The 20,831-nt window shown below is 48.3% G+C and overlaps 1 protein-coding gene across 1 annotated transcript; it reads left to right on the forward strand.

The window, feature by feature from the left end:
- Window positions 1-11,023: 11,023 nt before the first annotated feature.
- On the forward strand, window positions 11,024-19,849 carry DRD4 (dopamine receptor D4). The gene is made up of 4 exons (XM_066320653.1): window positions 11,024-11,411; window positions 18,211-18,323; window positions 18,657-19,204; window positions 19,615-19,849. Exons 1-4 carry the CDS (start codon window positions 11,181-11,183, stop codon window positions 19,815-19,817), a joined length of 1,095 nt encoding a protein of 364 aa, XP_066176750.1. The 5' UTR covers window positions 11,024-11,180; the 3' UTR covers window positions 19,818-19,849.
- Window positions 19,850-20,831: the final 982 nt, after the last annotated feature.

Genomic DNA, 20,831 nt, shown 5'->3' on the forward strand with positions numbered 1-20,831 from the left:
CTGAAACAAAGCATGAAGTTTTGTGAGCAGCAGGACAAGTGACCTTGGTGTGTGACTGGTGCAGTTCACATGCCTCACAGATACAGGGCTGTGGAAACTCCATCACTGTAACTAAAAAAGGCGGGATTTCCTGCCAGCAGAGATAAACACCTGGAGACAACTGCAAGGGACTTTCAGACAAAAAGAATTACATGGGCTAAATAAAATTCATTCTCATATAAGAGGAAGGGCTCATGTGTGTGCGCGTATCCACCTATCCACCTGTCCTTCAAGAAGGAAAAATGAAATAACATAGATTTGCAGTCACAGCAGGCCCTCCTATTTTGTTTTCTTACTGAAATAAAAAGAAAAGTACATTTTGTTTATCAAGATGCACGGCATGTTTCCCCCTCTTTATTCCCAGGTTGTTTCCCCCTTTATTCCCAGGTGCTCACCTTTCCTCAAGGATCCCACGGCAGCTCTACCTGTAATTTATTATACACTCCTTTAATTTTTGCCTTCCTCCTGAAAAGAAACAAACCTTCGTTGCTGTCCTGCAATCTCTCAAGATGGCATTTTGCTAATCCCAAATCAAAGTCCTCCCACTTGGTTTTTACTTTATTCTGAAGCTAAACAGTACAAAGAACATGAAAGGACTGTCCAAGAATTCTGAACACTTTCTAGCCACCCTTCTGGGACTGTTTGGTGCTCTGAAGGTGCTGCAAGATGAAAAGAGGCACAAGGAGAAAGGACAAGGGTGAGGGATTAATACAGAAACTTATTCACTGTAAACCACAGGGCAAATATTTAATGGGGGTTGCAGGGCAAACAGATGAGAGGATGAAGGAACTATAAGCCTAATCTCACACACACTTTGAGCTTTAGTGTTGTGTTTTCCTGCCTGATTCAGCTTTGAGGTGATGGAATAGTAAAACAAGGACATTTCAAAGATTAGCATCTTACTGGAGTCCAAACAAGGCAGACTCCACAGTCCTGGGATGCAGGAGGAACTGAAAACAGCCACCAAACCCAGAGCATCCTTGGGCAAGAGGAACCTGAATCCTGAGCCAGTTCTTCCATCTGCCCAACAGCTGTCACACAGTCCCTTGATCCCAGGATCTCACCTCAGCATCTGGCCTCCCCTGGACTGGCATTTCTCTGGGAGCACCATATTTAAAAGACCATTTTAAACCCCATCCCTGGCTCCAAAGTTTCTCCTCTCTTCATAACCTTTCTAGCTGCTAATCTGTGATCAACTTCTCTTTCTGGACATAATTTTGTCACCCCTGGGTAGACCATATTTGCTTGCTGAAGTTCCCAGGAGCAGTGATAGCTGTTGAGGAACTTCTCCTGCCTATCAATAATAATTGCATTGTTTTTTTAAATTAGCCAGACCACAAGGAGTGGGTAGATCTCCAGTGTCATCACTGAAGGGCTGCTTAACCTTCTTAGGATACTTCCAAACTTTTAATTTCCTCCCCACTGATGCTGGCTTTAAATGACTGCAAACTCTTTGGCCAGCTGGGACCTTTAGCTGAAAGAACTATGCTCTGAGCCAGCCTGGGAGCCCTAAGTAAGAAACCCCCCCATATTCCAGCACTGCTGCTCAGGACATGGATGGCCTCATAGCAACAGCTCAGCGAGGCATCACAGAGGTCTGAAATCCACCCCCAAAAGTGAGAGAAGGGCAAAGGCAGCCCGTGCAGCCCACTCACCCCTGCTGGACTCACCAACCCTGGTTGCTCCCAGCTCGCAGCTGATGCTTCACTGCCTGCTCCTCCTGGGGACCCCTATAAATCTGCAGCCTTATCAGAAGCAATTATTTGGGTAAAGATATGGATATGAGCAATCATGATTAACAGCAAATAATGCAGCGGGGTTGGAATGTCCTTTTAATCACCTGATCGGGTCATTCACAGTAATTTGATGGAATATTTCTGCTGATGGATAATAATTCCTGCTTCTGCCTATAATGACATTTGTTGGGCAAACATCCTTGTAGCAATTGATTCACTATGATTGTCATCATTATTTCCTGGCTTTAATTACCTCTTGATAGGAGCTTAATCTTCTGTTCTTGTAATTTCATCCTGGCTTGGGCTATGTTTGCAATTGCCAGGATCTGTCAGTGAGTCGCTGTGTGTACCACTGATTTGGCTGAACGACATGTCACTTTTTTAGGGCAAGGATTGCCTGATCAGTAGGATCAGGGATGACTTTTCCATGAGGAGACAATACCTTTTGAACTGTGGTTTCAACTGGGAAAGGACTGCCAAGTACAAATTCTGTTACAGCATCTAGAGCCCAGCATATTTATACATGCATGGAAAACATCCTGAATCTATTCCCTGCTATTGCTGGGGTTTGTTTGGTCTCAAATACTGCAGCTAAAAGTGACATGGAAACAGAGGAAGAAAATACGATTAGCCTTTCTCTCCTTCTTTATATGGTATAACGTACCTTGGAAGAAATAAGCACCATAAATATTTTTTTTAATCTTCCAAGTGGAGAAATGGGAGCTGTATTACTACCTATCTTTCTTCTTCCTTGGAAAAGCACAAGGTGACCCCAAGACTAGAAGACTGGGAGAGACAATATTTTCCCCATCATCTTTCCCTTGGAAAAATGCCCAAGGGCCTGATGAGCAGAACCTCAGCCCTCCAGCCTGTGAGTGCAGGCTGTAGCCAGAGCCCTGTAACAGGGACAGGGGAAAACAGCAGGGACACTCCAGGTTCCATTCCAGCGCTGGAGCACCAAGATATGCCATGGTCAGAGCCGGGACAGGGGAGCCCATTTCCTCCTCTGGGACCTGCTCTGGTCCAGGCATTTCCCAACCACTTTTCTCTCCTCTCTGTACCTGCTTTCTCCAGCTGCAGCCTTCTGCTTCTGCCCGCAGTGGTGGTGGCAGGTTCAGGTTTACAAAAGAGACTGAACAACATGTAGGGAGGTAAAAATTACTAACGTGATTTCTCTTCTTTTTCAAACAACCTCAGTGGGTCTGAAATGCCTCCAAGCTCTGGGGAAGCTCAGGTTGCCTTGAGACTCTGGATGAGAACAGAGAAGAGGTTGGAATGACAAAGTGGCCCCACGATGGCAGCAGAGGGTGTTTAACAGGACACTGAAAGGTTCTGGGGACTGGAAGAATATGAAATAAGTAACCTGATTAACTACTCTGCAACAAAAAAAAAATGGGGTTTGCCTCCAGCAGCAGGGGCAGGGTGAAAAGGTGATGGGGTAGAAAATGGTGTGACCATGCCCAGCACTGATGCAACTTAATGCAGGTGACAAACATGGGCTTGAGCTCCAGTGCAGCTCTGGAAAATTCAGGAATGATGAGGAAATTCAGGGCCATGAAGAGAACTCAAAAGCATCTTCAAGCTGAAATTTATAACTGAATAAACCAGCACCCAAAACAACTCCTCAGCCCCTAAACAACATCTGATTCTCCTTAACCAGAATTTACATCAAACTCATCAGGAGACATTATGGAAATAGGAGTAATAAAAAATCCTGCTTAACAATATCCATTGAAAGGAGCTTTGTGAATTTGCACCTTGCTTCTCCCATTCTCCATTTGTGTGAATGCTCCAAGTCCCAGCTGGGGAGTGGAGATTCCCCTTGCTCACATCCAGCAGATACAAAGCAGGATTAAATCACCCATTTAGATGGAATCTATAACCCATTATCTATGCAGAGAAAAGCTTTCAGCTATTTTCTGGCTCTAAGAATGATAGAGAAAATGACTGGCCTCACCTGATCTCTGCTTTTGTACCACTGCCATGCCTAAAGACACATGAAGTCGGGGCTGGACTGATCCCAGCCCCTGGCTGCCCTGACTGACCTGCCCATGGCACATAACTGTTTTACAGGATTTTAGCAAAGTACCGCAAACAGGTGACACTGAGGAGTGCTGAGGCTGTGCACACACACTCCTTGAAGAAAGCAGGGAGAAATGCCCCAGGACAAGATGGAAAAGGGATCTGTGAGCTTTGGGGGCCATCTGAGCTGCTCTGGGGACGCTGCCAGGTATAAAGCCATGAGAATCTTTGTGCAGTCACTTGTGCTTAGGCTTGACACTGACTGACGTGCCCAGTGTGGAGAGATGGGATGCATTAAGTAAATCCAGTTGCCATGAGTACCAGGGCTATTCCCAGTAGCCATGCTGATGCCTGGGGACACCCTTGTGCCAACAGAGAGCAAAGATTATGAAACACAGGGGTCACCCCCTTCAACATCCAGGCTCTGGTTACTGCTCTGTCTCAAATGCATCAGAGCTGAGAATGGATCTGAGGAAGGTCCTTTTCCTCCTCTTTACAGTGGGAGGGGTCACCAAATCTGCAGTGTGAAAGGCAGCATCTTAGAACCAGGTTAAATGATTTAGCCCCAAATTTGGCAATATTTGAGAGAACATGTGAACCTGGCATTTTTGATGTTGGAGGCAAAGACAAGAAAACTGCATTTTAGAAAAGAGAGGGTTTCATCACAGAGCTACCTATCCTGGCCCACAGCACAGGGAGGATGCAGACAGACTCTCCAAAATCAGCAGTCAGAGCTCTGGGGGATTCTGAGGTCTGTAGGGGAGGAATTCCCATTCGCCCTCCAAAGTAATTGATGCAGGAGGTCAGAAAAGATTTTTCCCTGGAGAAGCAGTGGAATGCATTCAGAGTCCCCCTCCAGAGAGCATTGAGAACAGGCTGGATAAATGCTGCTATTGTCACATGGACATCATTGCTCCTGCCTTGAACAAGTAAAGCCCATCCAGCCTTTGGGGTTGCTGTTTATTCAGGGCACTCCTTACAAAGTTTGCCCAATCCTTGTCAGCCTGTCCAGAACCCAGACCCCAGGATCTGCTGGAGCTGCTCTTCTTCCTGGAGACATCTTGACTGGCCAAAATGCATCCCAAAATCTAACACCCATGCTTTGCACCCTGCCTTTGGGATGGCAAAATGCACAAGGGTCAATCCAGGCCAAGAAAGCTGTGGGAGTACCATGTCTTGCCCCACACAGTGGTGTCCCAAGTCCTGATGGAGCTGTCCAGGTGCAGCTGGCCTTTGGGGAGCCCAGCACAGGCTGTGCCCCATGCAATGGCAGCACTCCCCCATGGCAGGGGAGTTTATTGAGGTCAGATGGTACTAGGAACTGCATGGCTAAATCCTTCCTACGTAAAATACCCTTTAATCAGCTTACAGGGTGTTCAGGAACTTCTACCACCCCCATTCCTTTTTTCCCCTTCCTGTGTCTGTGTGAGGCCATGTGGGCAGTGGGGATTATCTCTGGTGTGTTTGCAGGTGAGCCTGGCCCACGCCACTGCGATGACGGTGATGCTGCTCCAGCTGAGAGCAGATTGGAGGCGATTCCTTGCATCACTCCCAGGTCTGTAAGAGAAAGGACCCTAATTGGAATAAGGAGATTGGAGGATTTAGCCTCCTAAATGCTCCTTTCTTGCACAGGATGGTTTCAGGAGTAGTTTTAATCTTTACCACCTGATCTTGTGATTTTGGCTGCAAGAGGGAAGAATGGGATGGAAGGAAGAGGCAGGGCAGCCCAGGTGGGCTTGGAAGAAGAAGGAAAATCACAGTCCCAATATGGTCATGGAACCTCAGAAAAACCCTTACCCCAATCTCAAAGTGGCAAATTAAGCTAAGAAGGTGTGTAGATCCAGGTGATGTGTGTCTCTGTTTCTATCTACCTGCTCCTGAGGTGGCTTGGATTGCCTGTGTCTCTCCCCTGCTTTGTTTGACTGAAACATGTGGCACTTTTTGGGATTTGCACCAGTTTAAAATGAAAACCAGATATGAGGGACAAAAGCACAAAATGTCACATACCTGGAGATATGTCTGCTTGGTCTGAAGTCAAGAGGGAAGGTGCTGGACATGCTGGTGACATCTGTGGCTGGAAGCATTATCCAGGGGCAAGAACAGCAAAACATTTGTCAGGAGCTCTGGGTTGTGCTGGAGCAGCCCTCAGTCATTTTGGTCAAAATTGTATCTGCTTCCTGCCAAACCCTTGGATGACATCTACAGTAAACCCCAGCTCTTTTGAAGGAAAAGATTAAATATTAGGTGTTTGGCTCACACTGGGAAAAAAAATGCTTAAAACATTTTGCTAAGAATTGGGAAGAACAAGGAGAAAAGCATCCTGTTGGTGCAGTATTGGTACCTTGGGTGCTGCCAGGGTGCCTTGGCTCTCCTGAGTACAGGATAAGAGGTGCTTTGCAAGTGAGAACATCCCTCTGAAGCGGGGATAAGGTGCTAAGCCAAAGGGTCCCCTGGGGTGTTTCCCTAGGGATGCTCCACCTGGGGATGCTGGACCCATCCTGCTGCAGGAATACCTGTGGCAAGCCTTGAATCTGCTGCCATGAGGACTTCCCTCCTGCAAGCAAATCATAGAATCATGGAATCATTGAGGTTGGAAAGGACCTCCAAGACCATCAAGTCCAACCTGTGCCTGACCTTCACCTTGTCACCCAGCCCAGAGCACTTAGTGCCACTTCTGGTTGTTCCTTGGACATCTCCAGGGATGGGGACTCCACCACCTTCCTGGGCAGCCCCTTCCATTGCCTGACCACCTTTTCCATGAGGAAATTCTTCTTCTCTGCTTGGGAATTGGCACTATAGGGGGAAAAATGGGCTGGTTTTACTGTGGCTGGCACTGTGATCCAGAAAAGGAAAAGCCAAGCTCAAGGCACAGTCATTTTTACAGGAAGAAGGGAACCCTGTTTTCCCAACATATGACTGAATCATGGCTGTCTCCCTGTAACCAAGGAAGCCCAAAGCAGTTTTTAAAGACAAGCTGTCACCCCATCAATCACCTGCTGGAATTTTACACTCTATGGAGCTCTTTCCAAGGGTCCCCTGTTTTTTCCTGGGTTGGTTTTCCCACCTAAGTGGGAAAAAAATTTGCCTGCCTCCTGGTTATGTTCGCAGGGTGGAACATCACATCCCAGTGCAGGTGTCATCAAAACTGCAGGGAAAACAAAAAATTCTCCAGCAACATTTTTAGTATTCAAGAATCAAGGCCAGGATGTGCAGCAGAAATAATTTCATCTGCATATTGCCTGGGCTGGACAGAGAAAATAATGCCTTGATCCTTTAACATAGGGACACAACCACACAGGGCTGGGTGGCTTTACCCCCAGGCCTGCTCTGGCCATCCTTGTCCTGCTGGCCCAGCACTGCTTCGTCCCCAGCTGGAAGCTCCCTGTACCTGGAGCTCAGGAGCACTGAGCACGCTCACACTTCCCATGTGTCTGGTTTTATCACGGCTCTAATTGGCATCAGCGCTGTAATCTCAGCCTCCAGCTGTTTGTGCGTCTGGGGAAGAGGAGAAAGCACTTTGGGGAATTGATGTGAATTAGAAGAACGATGTGCACTGTGTCCTGGCTGGCAGGGCCAGCTGTCCCAGGTGTGCCGTCCCAGCACCGAGCACAGCAGCTCCGTATGCAGCTGCCCGGCTGCGTCTTGGCTCATCCCTCTCCGACTTTGTCAGGGACCTGAAGGGACACTTTTTCTCATAAACAGGAACAGGCTTTGTCAAAATGAGCGTGGAGGGAGGTGCATTTACAGGTGCTTGCTGCTTCTAGTCATGCCTTTCCTGTCTGTGTTGTCTTCCACTTCTCCCCTTGCCCAGGAGGTTTCTCCCAGCGAGTGGCTCTAATAAGCTCAGTGATGTTTTAAACCCAGTAGGAGCTCTTAAGTTATATTGTTTTGATCTGTTCTGTGCCACAAGCCCTTGTATCTCATTGGGTCACCCTTGTGTGAGATCAATTATGTGGTTAAGCTGAAACCTGGCATCCACAAAAACATCTAGTTTGGACTCCAAGCAAACAGAGATGGAAATTTTTCTCCATAGTTTCACCCCCACAGCTAACCACTAGCATTAGGTTTCACATCTTACATGGATTTATCATAACTTACCAGAATGGTAAATGTCAAAAGATCCATTCAGCTTGTAAATAAATCTCTGCAGCTTCTTGGGGGACTGGGAGAGCCTAGAAAGCTCAGAAAGCTGTGCCATCCTCTTCCCTCTCTTGCAAAAGCACACCTAAGAGGGGGAAGGCTGCCTCTGCCTCTTTTCTGAGAAATGCATTACAGGAGATTGGAAAGCAGGATGGCTTTGTTGCCGATGAGCGTCTCACAGAGAATTGCCCGGCTGAATATGGCAAATAAAAGGAATGCAATTGGCCTTGAAAGCTCTTTGTTTTCCTCCCTTTGAATCTGAAGGCAGCTGGGAGAGCTGGTGCTATCAGGGCACTATTCATCAGCTGAGTTTGGCACATCAGTCCTGAAACTTTGGCAGCCACATTGTTCCCCTTTTCTATTTAAATTTGTAGTGCCTCAGATGTGAAAAATTATAGGGATAAAAGTTCCATTTCCTTGTGGAGGTTCTGACAGATGTCCCACTTCACAAACTTCCTGATCCTTTGAACTGGCTGGGAATCAAATCCTCCATTAATTTATCCTGGGGGAGTCTCTGCAGGACTCCTCCTTGGCTCCTTGGCAGAAGACCAGCTTCCTTGGGTTGGGGACCAGCTCCACCACAGCCATAAACCACACTGCTTATCTTCCTGAGTTTCTTTTCCAAACAGTCCAAAACACTCTGAAAAGGCAGATCTCCCACTGGTTTGTTGGTCTGGGTGTTTTTCTGGTGCTGCCCTTTTTCTGACACAAGGGGCAGCTGTGGTGCTTCCACAGCTTCTGTCACAGTGGGATGTGGAACAAGGACACTGCAGGCTGTGCATTCAAAAAAAAAAGGGTGGTTCCAAAACACCAACCACATCAGACCCTCTCCAAAGGTGCTCTAGGCATTCCCAGTCCATCACTGGCATAACTTCTCCTGCTTTCCATAAGGGTGATCCATGACTCTGTCCTTTGTCACTGTTTTTTGTGCAGTGACATGACATGACTTCTTTGGATACGCTGATGTAAAACAGACTTTCCTTCTCCTCTGCTAGGAGGGCAGTTCCTATTATCCAAGAAAGGAATTGTGTTTAATGTCTGTAGCCTGTTTGCCATGGAAGCACTGTCCTAGTTAGTGGATTGCATGGCTACTCACTTCTGGAAGTCAAAAGCATTATTTCACATTAGTTTAATCCACTCCAGGATTAAACTAGTTTAGGATTAAGGCCCTGTTAGTCTGGAATATGAGCTTCCACACTGAGAATTAAGAGTCATTCAGCACTAACCCACAGGGAAAATTGAGATAATGAATGTAAATTAACTGTCAAGGGGGATTAGAGGAATGGCACTAATTCCTGTGGGAAGACAGGAGGACAGCTCTCTTGGCCACTCAGATGGTTTAAACATAAATAAATTAAGAGTATTCGGTTGACACAGTTTCATTAATGTACTTCAGGGCCTCCTTTTACTACTTTAAGTTGATTTCTCAGAATAAAATGTCTCTAGTGAAAGTCGTTCCACTGTCCCAGCCCCTCACTGAGTGAGGACTGTGTCAGGAGTCAGGCTGTAGAGATCAAACACAGATAGGAAAAGCTGTGACCAGATGATGGAAACCATCTTCCTTGTCTGAACTTTCCAGCAGATGAAGTATCACCAAGCTCTGAACCTGGCAGATGTGCAACCATGCTTTTGTCCTCCTGAGTCCAACACAAACCATTCCCAAAAGGAATGTAGAGACAGAGGTACGTAAGTACCTACTCCAGTGCTGGTGGACAGATCTAGAGCATGACTTAGTCCCACTCAGGCCAGATGGAATTGTCTCTCCTGCCTTTGCACACTAGAAGAGGGAGATGACTGGAAAAACAAATCCATGGGTATTGGGATCAACATGAGGATGGGCAATTTTCACTGGTATGGGAGAGAAGGGTGGCACAACTCTGTAGTTACTAAAGACATGGCACTCTTTCTGGCTTTAGAAAAGATCTGGAAGCCCCACCTCTGGAGGCAGAATTTAGCCAACCAGACTGTTGTCCAAGTGCTTAAACTAAGGGAATTTTCTCATGTACAAAATTGCAGAGCCACAGCAACTGGGCAAAACAGACTGTGTGGATCAGCTGCTGTTAGTCCAGTGCAAGGAAAGGACAGTGCTTGGATCTGTGCCCCATGGCTGACACCAGGGCTGGGCTGTCCATGCTGCACATGCTGAGGAGTAACCACGACCCTTTCCAAAAAAGAGTAAGGGAACTTGGGGCAGCAAGGGCAGGGTTTGGAGAGAGAATTTCTCCATGAGTCTCGATAGTTTGGATAAAACTCTGATAGCAGCAGCCTATAAACAGATCTTAGAAGCAATTTGTCTCATAAAAAGCTTCCAAAAATGCATTTTTCCCTTCCATGAAGTATAAATGTCCCTTTACTGCAAAGCCTTTTTTCCTCAGTGACTTCCACAAACACCAGGCTGACCTGAATGCTTACCTGGCATTAACATCTGGGCTGAGGTTTGGTGGCAACGTGCAGAGATGCTCACAGAGTCTGTATCAGCTCCCACATCTCCCAAGTCATCTGGGCTGGAAATGGGAGATCACACCTCCCTCTGCTTTCTAATTCTGCAGGTGCATAGGTACCCCTCAAACAACACTTTTCTCTCATTTTCTGCAGTAAGACACCCCAGCCTTCATGTTCAGCTCATGACCTGCCACCCCATCTTTGCTCCCACACTTGCTGCCTATCTGTTTTCTTCCTGTATCTAACATTTCTGCAGTTGGTTATTCCTACCCAAGCATCGGTAAGGTGCAAAATTCCTTCTGAAGTGCATCCTACATTTGCCAATTTATCAAGAGCACTTTGAATCCCTGCTCTGTGCTCCAAGACGCTCGCAGCATCCTGTCTTGGCAGTATCTTCAAATTTCATTATGGACTGTCTGGATCTTCACTCAGTTTAATTACAAACTCCTAAACATCACCAGATTCTACACACACATCGGAATACAATTTCCCAGTTATTCACCCGGTCTGTACTCATTCTAGTTCTTTCCTCTAACATTGCTTAAGAGAACAACCCTATGCAAGAACACAGCAAGACCGTGTGAGAACACAGCAGGACCTCTGCAGCGCTCGGGACACCGGGACACCGGGAGTCTACCCCCCCCCCCGCCTCCCCTTAAGCCTCTTGGTGGTGACCCAGTTGTCCCCGCGGGGCCGGGGCCGGGCGGGGCGGCGGCGGAGGCTCCTCCCGCGGCTCGGCGGGCAGCTCCCGGCGGCCGGCCCGGCTCCGTGCGCGGGGCTGCGGGGCAGCGCCGCGGGGCCATGGGCAACGGCACCGCCGGACCCCCGCCCGCCGGACCCGGCCACAGCATCGCCGCCCTGGTGCTCGGCATCCTCCTCATCCTCCTCATCGTCGGCGGCAACGGGCTCGTCTGTCTGAGCGTCTGCACGGAGCGGGCGCTCAAGACCACCACCAACTACTTCATCGTCAGCCTCGCCGTGGCCGACCTGCTGCTCGCCCTCCTCGTCCTGCCCCTCTACGTCTACTCCGAGGTGAGACAGCACGGGGACACCGCGGGACGGCGGGCTGGGGCTTGTGTGCTCGCCGAGCCTTCAGGTTACGGGGAAGCGGAGGGGCAAGAGACCAAGTACCGAGGGTCAAAGCCGCTCTCCGGGCTTGCTGCCCACCGCCACCCCGCCGGCCCGGGAGTGTCCCCTCCCCGGGACAACCCTATCCCCAGGGATGTGACAGTCAGACCTCGGCTCTTACCTGCGAGCGTCACGGCATCGCACAGCGCTGCGGGACCGCGGGCGCGGGGAGCGGAGCCGCCTCCGTGCGAGTTCCTGGGATCCCCGTCCGAACCGCGCCGAGTGGAGGCGAGGCGGGGTGGCAGTCCCTTGGCTTGCACGCTGTCCGGGTTGCCGTCGGCAAATGGATAGGAAGAGACAGGTGCTGTGCTCTGTTTGGTATAAAGTGAGCAGATTTTGGCGATAAAGGGAAATCTTTAGCATCTTTAGCCAGGAAACAACTTTCCATGTTGGCTGAGAAGGAAAAGCTGTCTTTTCCAGGAGCTGGGTGGGCTTTGGTCGGCAGGTTGTTGATTGGCACAGACCTGACCCAGCATGTGATGGTGGTCATGGAGAGCCAGCTCAGGGACATGGGGCAGAGCTGCTGTTCACTCCCAAAACCTGTTCACCCCCCAGACTGTGACAGCTGAGGGAAAGAACTACAGGCACTCCCGAGGTTGAGTGGTTCTCTCTGTAACATTTACTGCCAGGGATGAATAAACCCTTGTGCTGGCAGGGGGATGTTTTAGAACCTGTTAGTACCAGCTGGTGGCTCTTCCCTGCTCAAGAGGATGAAAGCATCCACTGGGCCAAATGGCAGGTTTTTCTACCCATCCTGGTGGTAGCTGGTAGTGTGGATCTCCTTCCCAGCTGTGGAAGAGCATCTCCCCTCTTGTCCTCTCTCCCAAGCCATGTGGAGCACCCCATGTCTCAGCAGGCCGTGACTGTTAGGCCTGTATTCACCTAAGCAAGGCAGGCTGCAGATTACAGCTTAGAATGGTCTCTACCTTGTCCTAGGATTTTGCAAGACATTGTGACCTCTCTGGAGACAGGTATTGTGGAACAGCAGGTTCATCTGAGGACCCATGAGAAGAACCAGTGAAGAACTGGAGCATTAGATCCCCTCTTTTTCCACTGTTTGCTTGGTTGTGGTGGATTCGCTTTTCCCTCATTACCTCCATTTTGCTGGTTAGAAAGGCACATTCTTCATCATTCTTCTCAGCTACTTTTTGCTAATTGGGATCCCTTTTCTTCCTTCCTCCTTCTGTTGTCTCTTGATGCTTTTAGTCCCCAGTCTTTCTATGGGCAGTCAACACCAGAGTGGTTTCCTTTTGCCTGCAGGTGGGAGTTTTGCTGGAATATATAAAATACAGGTTAATGTGTTCTGGGGTACCTCTGAAAATGCTTCCAATGGGGCAGGAGTATTGTGGTGCTTTCCTTGAATACCACAGACATTCTACAAGTTCTGGATTCTCAGGTAACGGGTGTTCATACCTGTAAGATCTTTAAAAAGTGGGGCTGTCCAGCTTGTGGTGATCCTTGGTATGTTCAGTTTCATGGCTGTTCATAAACATCAGTTCTGTGAGGGAATTCTTCCATGTCTCTGCTCCCAGGATATTAAACATGGGGAATGAAGGTGCTGTATGACAGGTGCCCATGTTCATTTTAGTCATCTCCTGTATGCTGGTGCAGGATTTCCAGCTCATTTTGTTCTGAAATTAGATAAGAAAAAGGGAGAGTAAGTGAATCCATGCCAGAGGACAGATTTTTTGTGGTTTCTTTTCTTTTTTATTTTTTTCCTTGGAGGCAAAACTCAGAATTAGATTTGGGATGAAAGATGCAGGGTATAGTGATCACTCTTTAAAACTAGCTTGGTTTCAGCTTGCACTCTGTCCCAAACATGGTAGCCACTGAAAATACGGCCTGGACAGTCCTGAAAGTTCACCTCAGCCTTCATTCTTGGTGTGGGGTTTTTGTTTTGTTGTTTTAAATTTTAGTACAACTCCTAACACAGTAAAAGTGGACTCTGAAGGCTTATTGGAAAACTTGAAAACCAGCTGAGGCGGTGGGTTTTTTGCTTTTTTTAGCAGGAACAGAACAGTAAGCTGAGCATTTTTTCATTCAGCAGAAACTTGCTCACCTTGTGCTGTTTTCCTGTGAGGTGGTATTTTGTGTTCCAGTTTTGGAAACATTCCTCCGAGTCAGGGCTTTAGAAGACAGCAGGAGGGACTTAACCTTTGAGGTGACATCTGACATCCTCACAAACAACAGATCTCCTCCAAGCCCCAGTGGGGGTGGGATTCTTTCCCATCTTTTCCTGTGGGATCGGGATGATCCTTTGCTGCCACTGGAGTACAGTGGTAGAGTCCTTGATCTTGGCTTTTATTTTTGGTTGTCAAGAAAGCTCATTTCAGACACCGGCAGCAATTATGGACACATATTCTCTTTCCACTGGACTCATGCAAATATAGAACAAAGACATGTTCTAGTGTTTTCCAGTTGTAATTACCATACAGCTGCCTGCCCTGGTGGGCAGAAGGCACTTAGCTTCCTGCTTGCCTGGGAATCTCAGGTCTTGGCAGTATGATGGGGAGAGGTAATGGTAACTTCCGTGGGGAAGTTGCACTGCTCTTATGCCAGTCTTGGCTTTTTAATGAGTGTGTCAAGTGCTTTCCAGCAATCAATCCAGTGCCAGAAAGGCAGGGATGATGGAAAGCGAGGAGGAAAGAGATGACCTGGGGCACTTCCAGGCATTAACTGTTATTCCTGAAGAGCAGAGTTCTGCTTTCATGTGAAGAGAGCCAGGAGAAGATCCCCAGAGAGTGCCTGGAGCACTGGTAGCACTGAAACAGGGGTCACCTGAGGAAGCAGAGCTACAGTGCTGCGAATTACTGCAGGATATCATTTGGTTCTGGGTGGATTTGGGAAGGAGCTACATGGCTCCAAAGGCTTGTGTGTAACTGCTTCCTCTTCCCAGAGACTGTGACAACATCAGGAGTCCCAAAGACTTGGGGATACTTGCAGGAGTTTCTACAGTCCTCATTAAGTGGAGGCATCCCAGCAATTAGGGCAGGCACCAGGAGAAGCTCCACACGTGGACTGTGCTGGGGAACACACCTGTACCTGTACCTGCTGCTCCTGTGATCAGCTCTCTGCTAATCCCTGCCGAGGGAACAGGCCTGAGCCAGGAAGCTGCTGGCAGGAGCTGAGGGTGCTGGTTATGTAAACATCTTTGCCACTAAGACCTGTGTAAGTGATTATGGAGAGGAAACAGTTTGAGCAGATTTGCATGTTTACCTGGCTCCTCCTCCAGGTCAGGGAAGATGAATGTTCCCAACAGGCATGACGATGGAGCAGCCAGTACAAACCACATGAGCTATCTTCTTTTCTTGGTGAAGGTGATGGGTTCTGCCTAAAACTTTCAGGATGTCACTAGTTTGGTATCAAAGCATCTATTTTCTTGCAGTATTTTCTGTGATGCAGCTCCTCTAATGAGAGGCCAGACCTCTACCCTCTCCAAATTTCCCCTGGCTCTCTGTGAATGCATATCAGCTTGTTTGCAGCAGGATTCGGGATTAGTCTTTCCTAGAATGTTACAGTTTTAGTGGAAACAGATGTTATTCTGGGCCTGGCTGGTGTCTGAGCCACACAAAGTACCAGGGAGGTGACACAGGCCAGCAATTACAAAGCAGTGCTTAGAGGTTTTTTCAGATATCAGTAATTGAGGAGAGGTGTCTTGGAATTCTTGGCCCTCATAATGTCTCAGGTGGATGATCAGGCTTGCTCATGATCTCTGAAAAACCTTGACCTCAGTGACTGAAGTTAAGAAACAACATCAGAGCAGACATGAGGCACCTCAGTCTTATGTCCCACTCCCTCTTCTTCCTCTCCTCTCCTCTTGCAGGCTGTGTTGTGTATTCTGGGGACTGTGACAGTTGTCACTACTCATGACAAAAAGCCTCAAGTCAGCCTCTGGTGGACATGGGGACAATTCTTTGGCTCTGATGCTGGACTTTGCCCACTGGCAAGGACTACTCCTCTTCCAACTCATGTCACAGCCTTCTCAGTCCATGCCATATCTTTGAGCCATGGCTGCACTGAGGCAGATGCTTGTTCAAAGTCCAGCTGGCCATCTCCTAATTCCCTTTCAGGCTCCTGCTGTTCCCTGCATGAGGCAGGACTGAGACAAGAGAAGAAATAGGACTAAAACCTTTGTCTCTGTCTTGGCTTCTGCCCTTGGCAGCTCTTCTGGCATCAGGCTGGTTTAGAAGGCAGAGTTTTCCTTATAAATCAGCTGTGCTTAGGAATAAAGATACCAGAATGGGATGACTAGGAAGGCAGCTGCAAGGGTGGTTGAGAAGCCAAGTCTGTATCCTGCCATCCACCGTCCTATAAAAACTTCTGCATTGTATTCTGGAAAAGTGGAGAGCCCAAAGAGCTGCTGAATGTGCAGTTGCTGTGGAGCACTTCTTAAAGGAAGCTTGAGCTGTTTGTGATCCCTAAATCTTTACACTGTGTGCCTTGATGGGCTAATCTGCTGCAGCCTCCTGGAATTGGGTACTCCTTAATCACATGGCCCAGCAAAGCCTCTTATCCAAAGTTACTCCCATCAGAAGGGTCCTTGGCACATTTTGCCAAGGTGGGCAGGTGACAAACACCATAGAATGGGAAGTTCTCTCCTAGCACCTTCGCAGAGTCTTGAGGGTTGTTAGGGAAGGGTTTATAGCATTTTCCAACTTTAATCTCACATGATCCAAAGGTGCTGCAGCCCGAGAGCCCTTGTCCTTTTCAGAATCAATTAGTTCCCCCAGATCACAAATAGGTTTGGAAAACTGTTGCCCAAAATCAAATTTGCTCTCTCATAAGCCAAACTGGACCTGTCAAGATTGCAGTGAGCTTGGCAGAAATTTGGTAATTGATGATTCAGGTCCCAAATTCAGTTTGGAGTGGCTGCATTGTGCTAGAGAAGAGGCTGAATGGAGCCCTCAGGTCTGACTCCAGAGCTCCCCTGGAGGTATCTCAAGGAGATGCTGTACAAAAATAGCAAAACAGTTTCTTCAGAGACTCCTTTGGCTTTACAGCTCCTCTAATCATAATCCTGTGCTTGACATCATTACTGGCTGATATTAATCCCTGCAGAGCTGCCTGCCCTGTTGCTGGCAGGGGCTGGGGTTCAGCACCTTGCTGGTGTTCTGTGGAGCGTGTTCCCCACGTGGCTCCACTCTCTGCTGGGATGAATGAAGCCAGAACCTGTTGTTTAGCAGTACAGGGACAAATCCATACCTGCTTCCTGAAACCTGCAACATTAAAGGGCAGCAACATTAGACTCTATGAACACTGGCTGGCTATTTCTATAGAGGAGAAAGTCCCTGGGATTTATATATTAAAAAAAAAATTATGCAACACATTTTCTAGAGATTAAAAAAATAATAAATTACATATATTAGATGATGCACATTATTTGTAGATAAACATACATGGAAAATTAAATATACTACATGTAGCAATATATATACTATAGTAATATTTATAATATATTTTAATAAAAGCATATAGAGAATACAGATAGTGTTTGGTATTTTGCAATATCAAAGTACAGTGTTTGGGTCAAGCATGACAAGGGGCCATTCCTACTGAACACTTTTTTTAAAGCTAAAATCATACTTATTTGTACATTTTATTGGATTTTTAAGTGAACCTCTCTCTGCAGAGGGACCCAAAGGATGGTGGAATTTTCCTCAGTCCCAAACTCAGAGGAAGAATTCCCTGCTGCCCTTGTGGTGACAGCCTATTGAGCTTCCTGGTTTACCTGTGCAGGTGTGAGCAAACTGATAGGTCTCTGCCTGTGCTCAAGGAGCTCATGGGAATAATGGCACAGGGATGGGATCTAGGTGACCTATTTCTGTATCAGCCTAAAAAGTGCTTTAATGTTAAAAGAACAAGCTGGGTTTGTACCTAGGTGAGACAAGGACTCAACTGGAACAAAGTCTGCAAGTAGTTTCTGGCTGTACCAACATCAGCCATTGCTGTCCTTCTGTCTGTCCTGTGCTATGGGCTGTGCAGAGCCTATGCTGCTGGCTGAGACATGACCAAGCTGAAAATCACCAAGGATGGCAGAGTCAACACTTCCAGGTGGTTCAGAACACTGACACTGGAGCCTGCTGCTCTGCCTTGGCGCCTGTGACCGTGGGGAGAGGATCAGAGGTTGTTACTCACTGCCTGGACCTGGTCTCCAGACACTGGACTTGTCCTTATCCTTCCAGGATAGAACAGTTGTGTAACACAGGGAAACTCTTTCACATCGTCTACACACAGGGGCTTGGAGCAGTTCAGACACAGAAGTAGAAGAGGAGCTTTGTGCTCTGTCTCTTGCTTGCTTGGAGGCTGAGCTCAGGATGTTGTGCAGCCAATACTGCCTTGTTGGGGAGATCTTAGGGTCCTGAATAGGGGGGGTTGAGGAGTTTGGGGGTACCTGCCCTCATTCAAGGCAGTGCATTGTCCTGCATCCATTTCTCTGCCCAGAATGACTCGCTTGGCTGTAGTGATGGTCTGAGGGCTCAGTTTTCCAGACAGGCCAGAACCACAAGCTCTGAGCAGGCTGTGGGCTCTGTGTGGGGTTAATTCCCATGTACTGCTGCTGCACTGGGACCATTGTGCCGTGGGAGGAACACTCAACTTTGGCCTGCTTGTTTGGAGGAAACATGAGTGTTGAGGCACCCAGGCATGGCTGTGTTCCTGTCATGTTAAAGGATACAGCATCTGCTGACCCCAGGGATCTTTTCAGTTCCAGGGAGGAGTGTGGTCCCTCAGCACGGTGCTCTGCGATGCCCTGATGACCATGGATGTGATGCTGTGCACAGCCTCCATCTTCAACCTGTGTGCTATCAGCGTGGATCGGTGAGTGGCTTCCTGCTCTGGCTGTGCCTGGGCAGCACACTGGTTCCACGGGCCCTTGCCGGTGTCCCAAGCAGGGAGGATTCTGCCCTCCCCTAAGGAGGGTGTTCTGCCCTAACGTCCTCCACCACCATGTTTGTGTCCCATCAGTGGTGGCCAAACTCTTGTGTGATGAGCCAGAGCTGTCCCTTGGCTGTTCTGATGGTAGCCCAGGCCTCAGCTGTTAGTAAAGTAATGGGGGGAAGGACAGTGACAAGGACCTTGGGGCCCCTCGGTGACATTACCAGTAGTGCCACCACCACATCAGGACTGACTCACCCAGGGCTGTGTTGGCAGGTTCATTGCTGTTCAAATCCCACTCAACTACAACCGGCGACAGATCGACCTGCGGCAGCTGATCCTTATATCCACCACCTGGATATTCGCCTTTGCTGTGGCATCCCCAGTCATATTTGGCCTCAACAATGTCCCAGACCGGGACCCCAGCTTGTGCCAACTGGAGGATGACAACTACATCGTGTATTCCTCCATCTGCTCCTTCTTCATCCCATGCCCTGTCATGCTGGTGCTGTACTGTGGCATGTTCCAAGGACTCAAGCGCTGGGAAGAAGCCCGGAAGGCCAAGCTGAGAGGCTGCATCCACGGAGCCAACAGGAAGCTGTATCACCCCCCAACCTTGATGGAGAGAGAGCAGACCCGGCTGGGGCTGCTGGAGTGCAGCCCCTACGCCCGTGCCGGCCTCCCTGGGGAGTGTGGGATGAACAGTGGGATTCAGACTGTGTCCTACCCACACCTCAGGTATCCGCACCCAGGGCACGGGCGCAAGCGGGCCAAGATCAACGGCCGGGAGCGCAAGGCCATGCGGGTGCTGCCGGTCGTTGTTGGTGAGTGGCTGTCAGGGGTGGCTGGGGAGGGTGGGAAATGTGCCACCTTGTCCCGCCACAGTGCTCAGATTGGCAGGACCTGGGTGAATCCAAAGCAGTGCCAAAATCCACCACCCTTGGGAAAGAACACATGCCGTGCTTGTAACCCAACCTGCCTTCAAGGCAAACCTGTGACTCCCAATATCTTACATTCAAACCAAAGAGAGACTAACTTAAGACTTTTCATCAATGTTTAAGACAGGAAAGACATCCTAGCTTTTTGCCGGACATAAGCCCAGCTCCACATCAGCACAACTGCTGCCTTTTCCCTGAGTAACTGAGTGGTGTCTATCTTTTTTGGCTCAGGCTTTGTTAAATTAAACCCTTTTGAACATTCTCATCACCTTCTCTCTTTATTATCCTCCTGGCAGGTGCTTTCCTCTTCTGCTGGACACCTTTTTTTGTGGTGCACATTACCAGGGCTCTCTGCAAGTCCTGTTCCATCCCCCCTCAAGTCACCAGCACTGTCACTTGGCTGGGCTACGTCAACAGTGCTCTCAACCCCATCATTTACACCGTCTTCAATGCTGAGTTCAGGAACTTCTTCCGCAAAGTCTTGCACCTCTTCTGCTGAGCCCTCTACGCAGGAGGGACCACTGGGTCATTTTTTGTATAGTTCATTAAAGATCTATTTCTGCCTCTGGTCTGCTGTCTTTGTTGGGGATGAGGGGAGGATGAGGAGAGCTGGCACATGAAGAAGGGGTTCCCCAGGTCCTTGTAGTAAGGTGTTGCAGGTGAAGACCTGTGGATGCAGCTTGAATACTCTTCCCACTGGAAACTGCCAAGTGTAGCCACTTCTTTAACACTTGCTGCTTGATGTAAGCAGGGATAACAATAGTAATTTCTAATCATCTGGCTTCTGGGGTGGTATTAACAGGGCTAGGAGGTGACATGGACACAAGTCTGGGGGGAAAAAGGGCTGTTAAGCTCATTTCCCAGATGTCCACATGCCAGACAAGGGTACCAAGCTCATTTCCAGATGTCCATATGCCAGGTGAGAGTGAATCTGCCTATGCAACCTCCTTTCCCCTTATCCTTGATAATTTTAAACCCAAAAACTGATTTCACTCCTGTTTAACAAGGGTCTTACAAAGGCACTATAATGTTATTGCTAGTGCGCCAGAATTTCCTGTGAAGCCACATGATTTCTGCCAGGAACCATTTCCAACCTCAGGAAAAAAATCCTTCGTACCTTTAGGTGAACCTGCATGCAGTAACAGCCCCAGCAGCCAGTGGGACAGGTGATGCTCGTTGCTGGGGCTCAGAGGGAAGAAAAAGAATATTGCAGAAAATTACAGTCTTCCAAGTAATGATTTTGTAGAGGATTGTTGCGTTCCAGGAGGGAATTTTCTTGGGAGCAGGAGGAAAAGGGATGTCTTGAGTGTTCCTTTGACAAAAAATAGCAAGTGCTCAATTTCTCATCAGCAAACAGACTCAATTCCTACATGATTATATTGTGCATTTTTTAGCTGTTGCTCACTAGGTTGGGGCACAGCTGTCCCAGGTATCAGAGCACTGTGGGATTTCCAGAGGTGCTATTTCGGAAATGTCTTTGCTGCATCCGAATACAGGATGCAAGAAACTCAGT

The sequence above is a fragment of the Sylvia atricapilla genome, chromosome 6 (genome assembly GCF_009819655.1).
Source record: "Sylvia atricapilla isolate bSylAtr1 chromosome 6, bSylAtr1.pri, whole genome shotgun sequence".
Taxonomy (NCBI): domain Eukaryota; kingdom Metazoa; phylum Chordata; class Aves; order Passeriformes; family Sylviidae; genus Sylvia; species Sylvia atricapilla.

Bases quoted from the DNA above. Each gene is read 5' to 3' on its own strand.
- DRD4 (XM_066320653.1), top strand. From the start codon at position 11,181: ATGGGCAACGGCACCGCCGGACCCCCGCCCGCCGGACCCGGCCACAGC. The intron at 18,324-18,656 runs GTGAGTGGCTTC...CTGTGTTGGCAG, and splicing joins TGTGCTATCAGCGTGGATCG to GTTCATTGCTGTTCAAATCC. The intron at 19,205-19,614 runs GTGAGTGGCTGT...TCCTCCTGGCAG, and splicing joins GGTGCTGCCGGTCGTTGTTG to GTGCTTTCCTCTTCTGCTGG.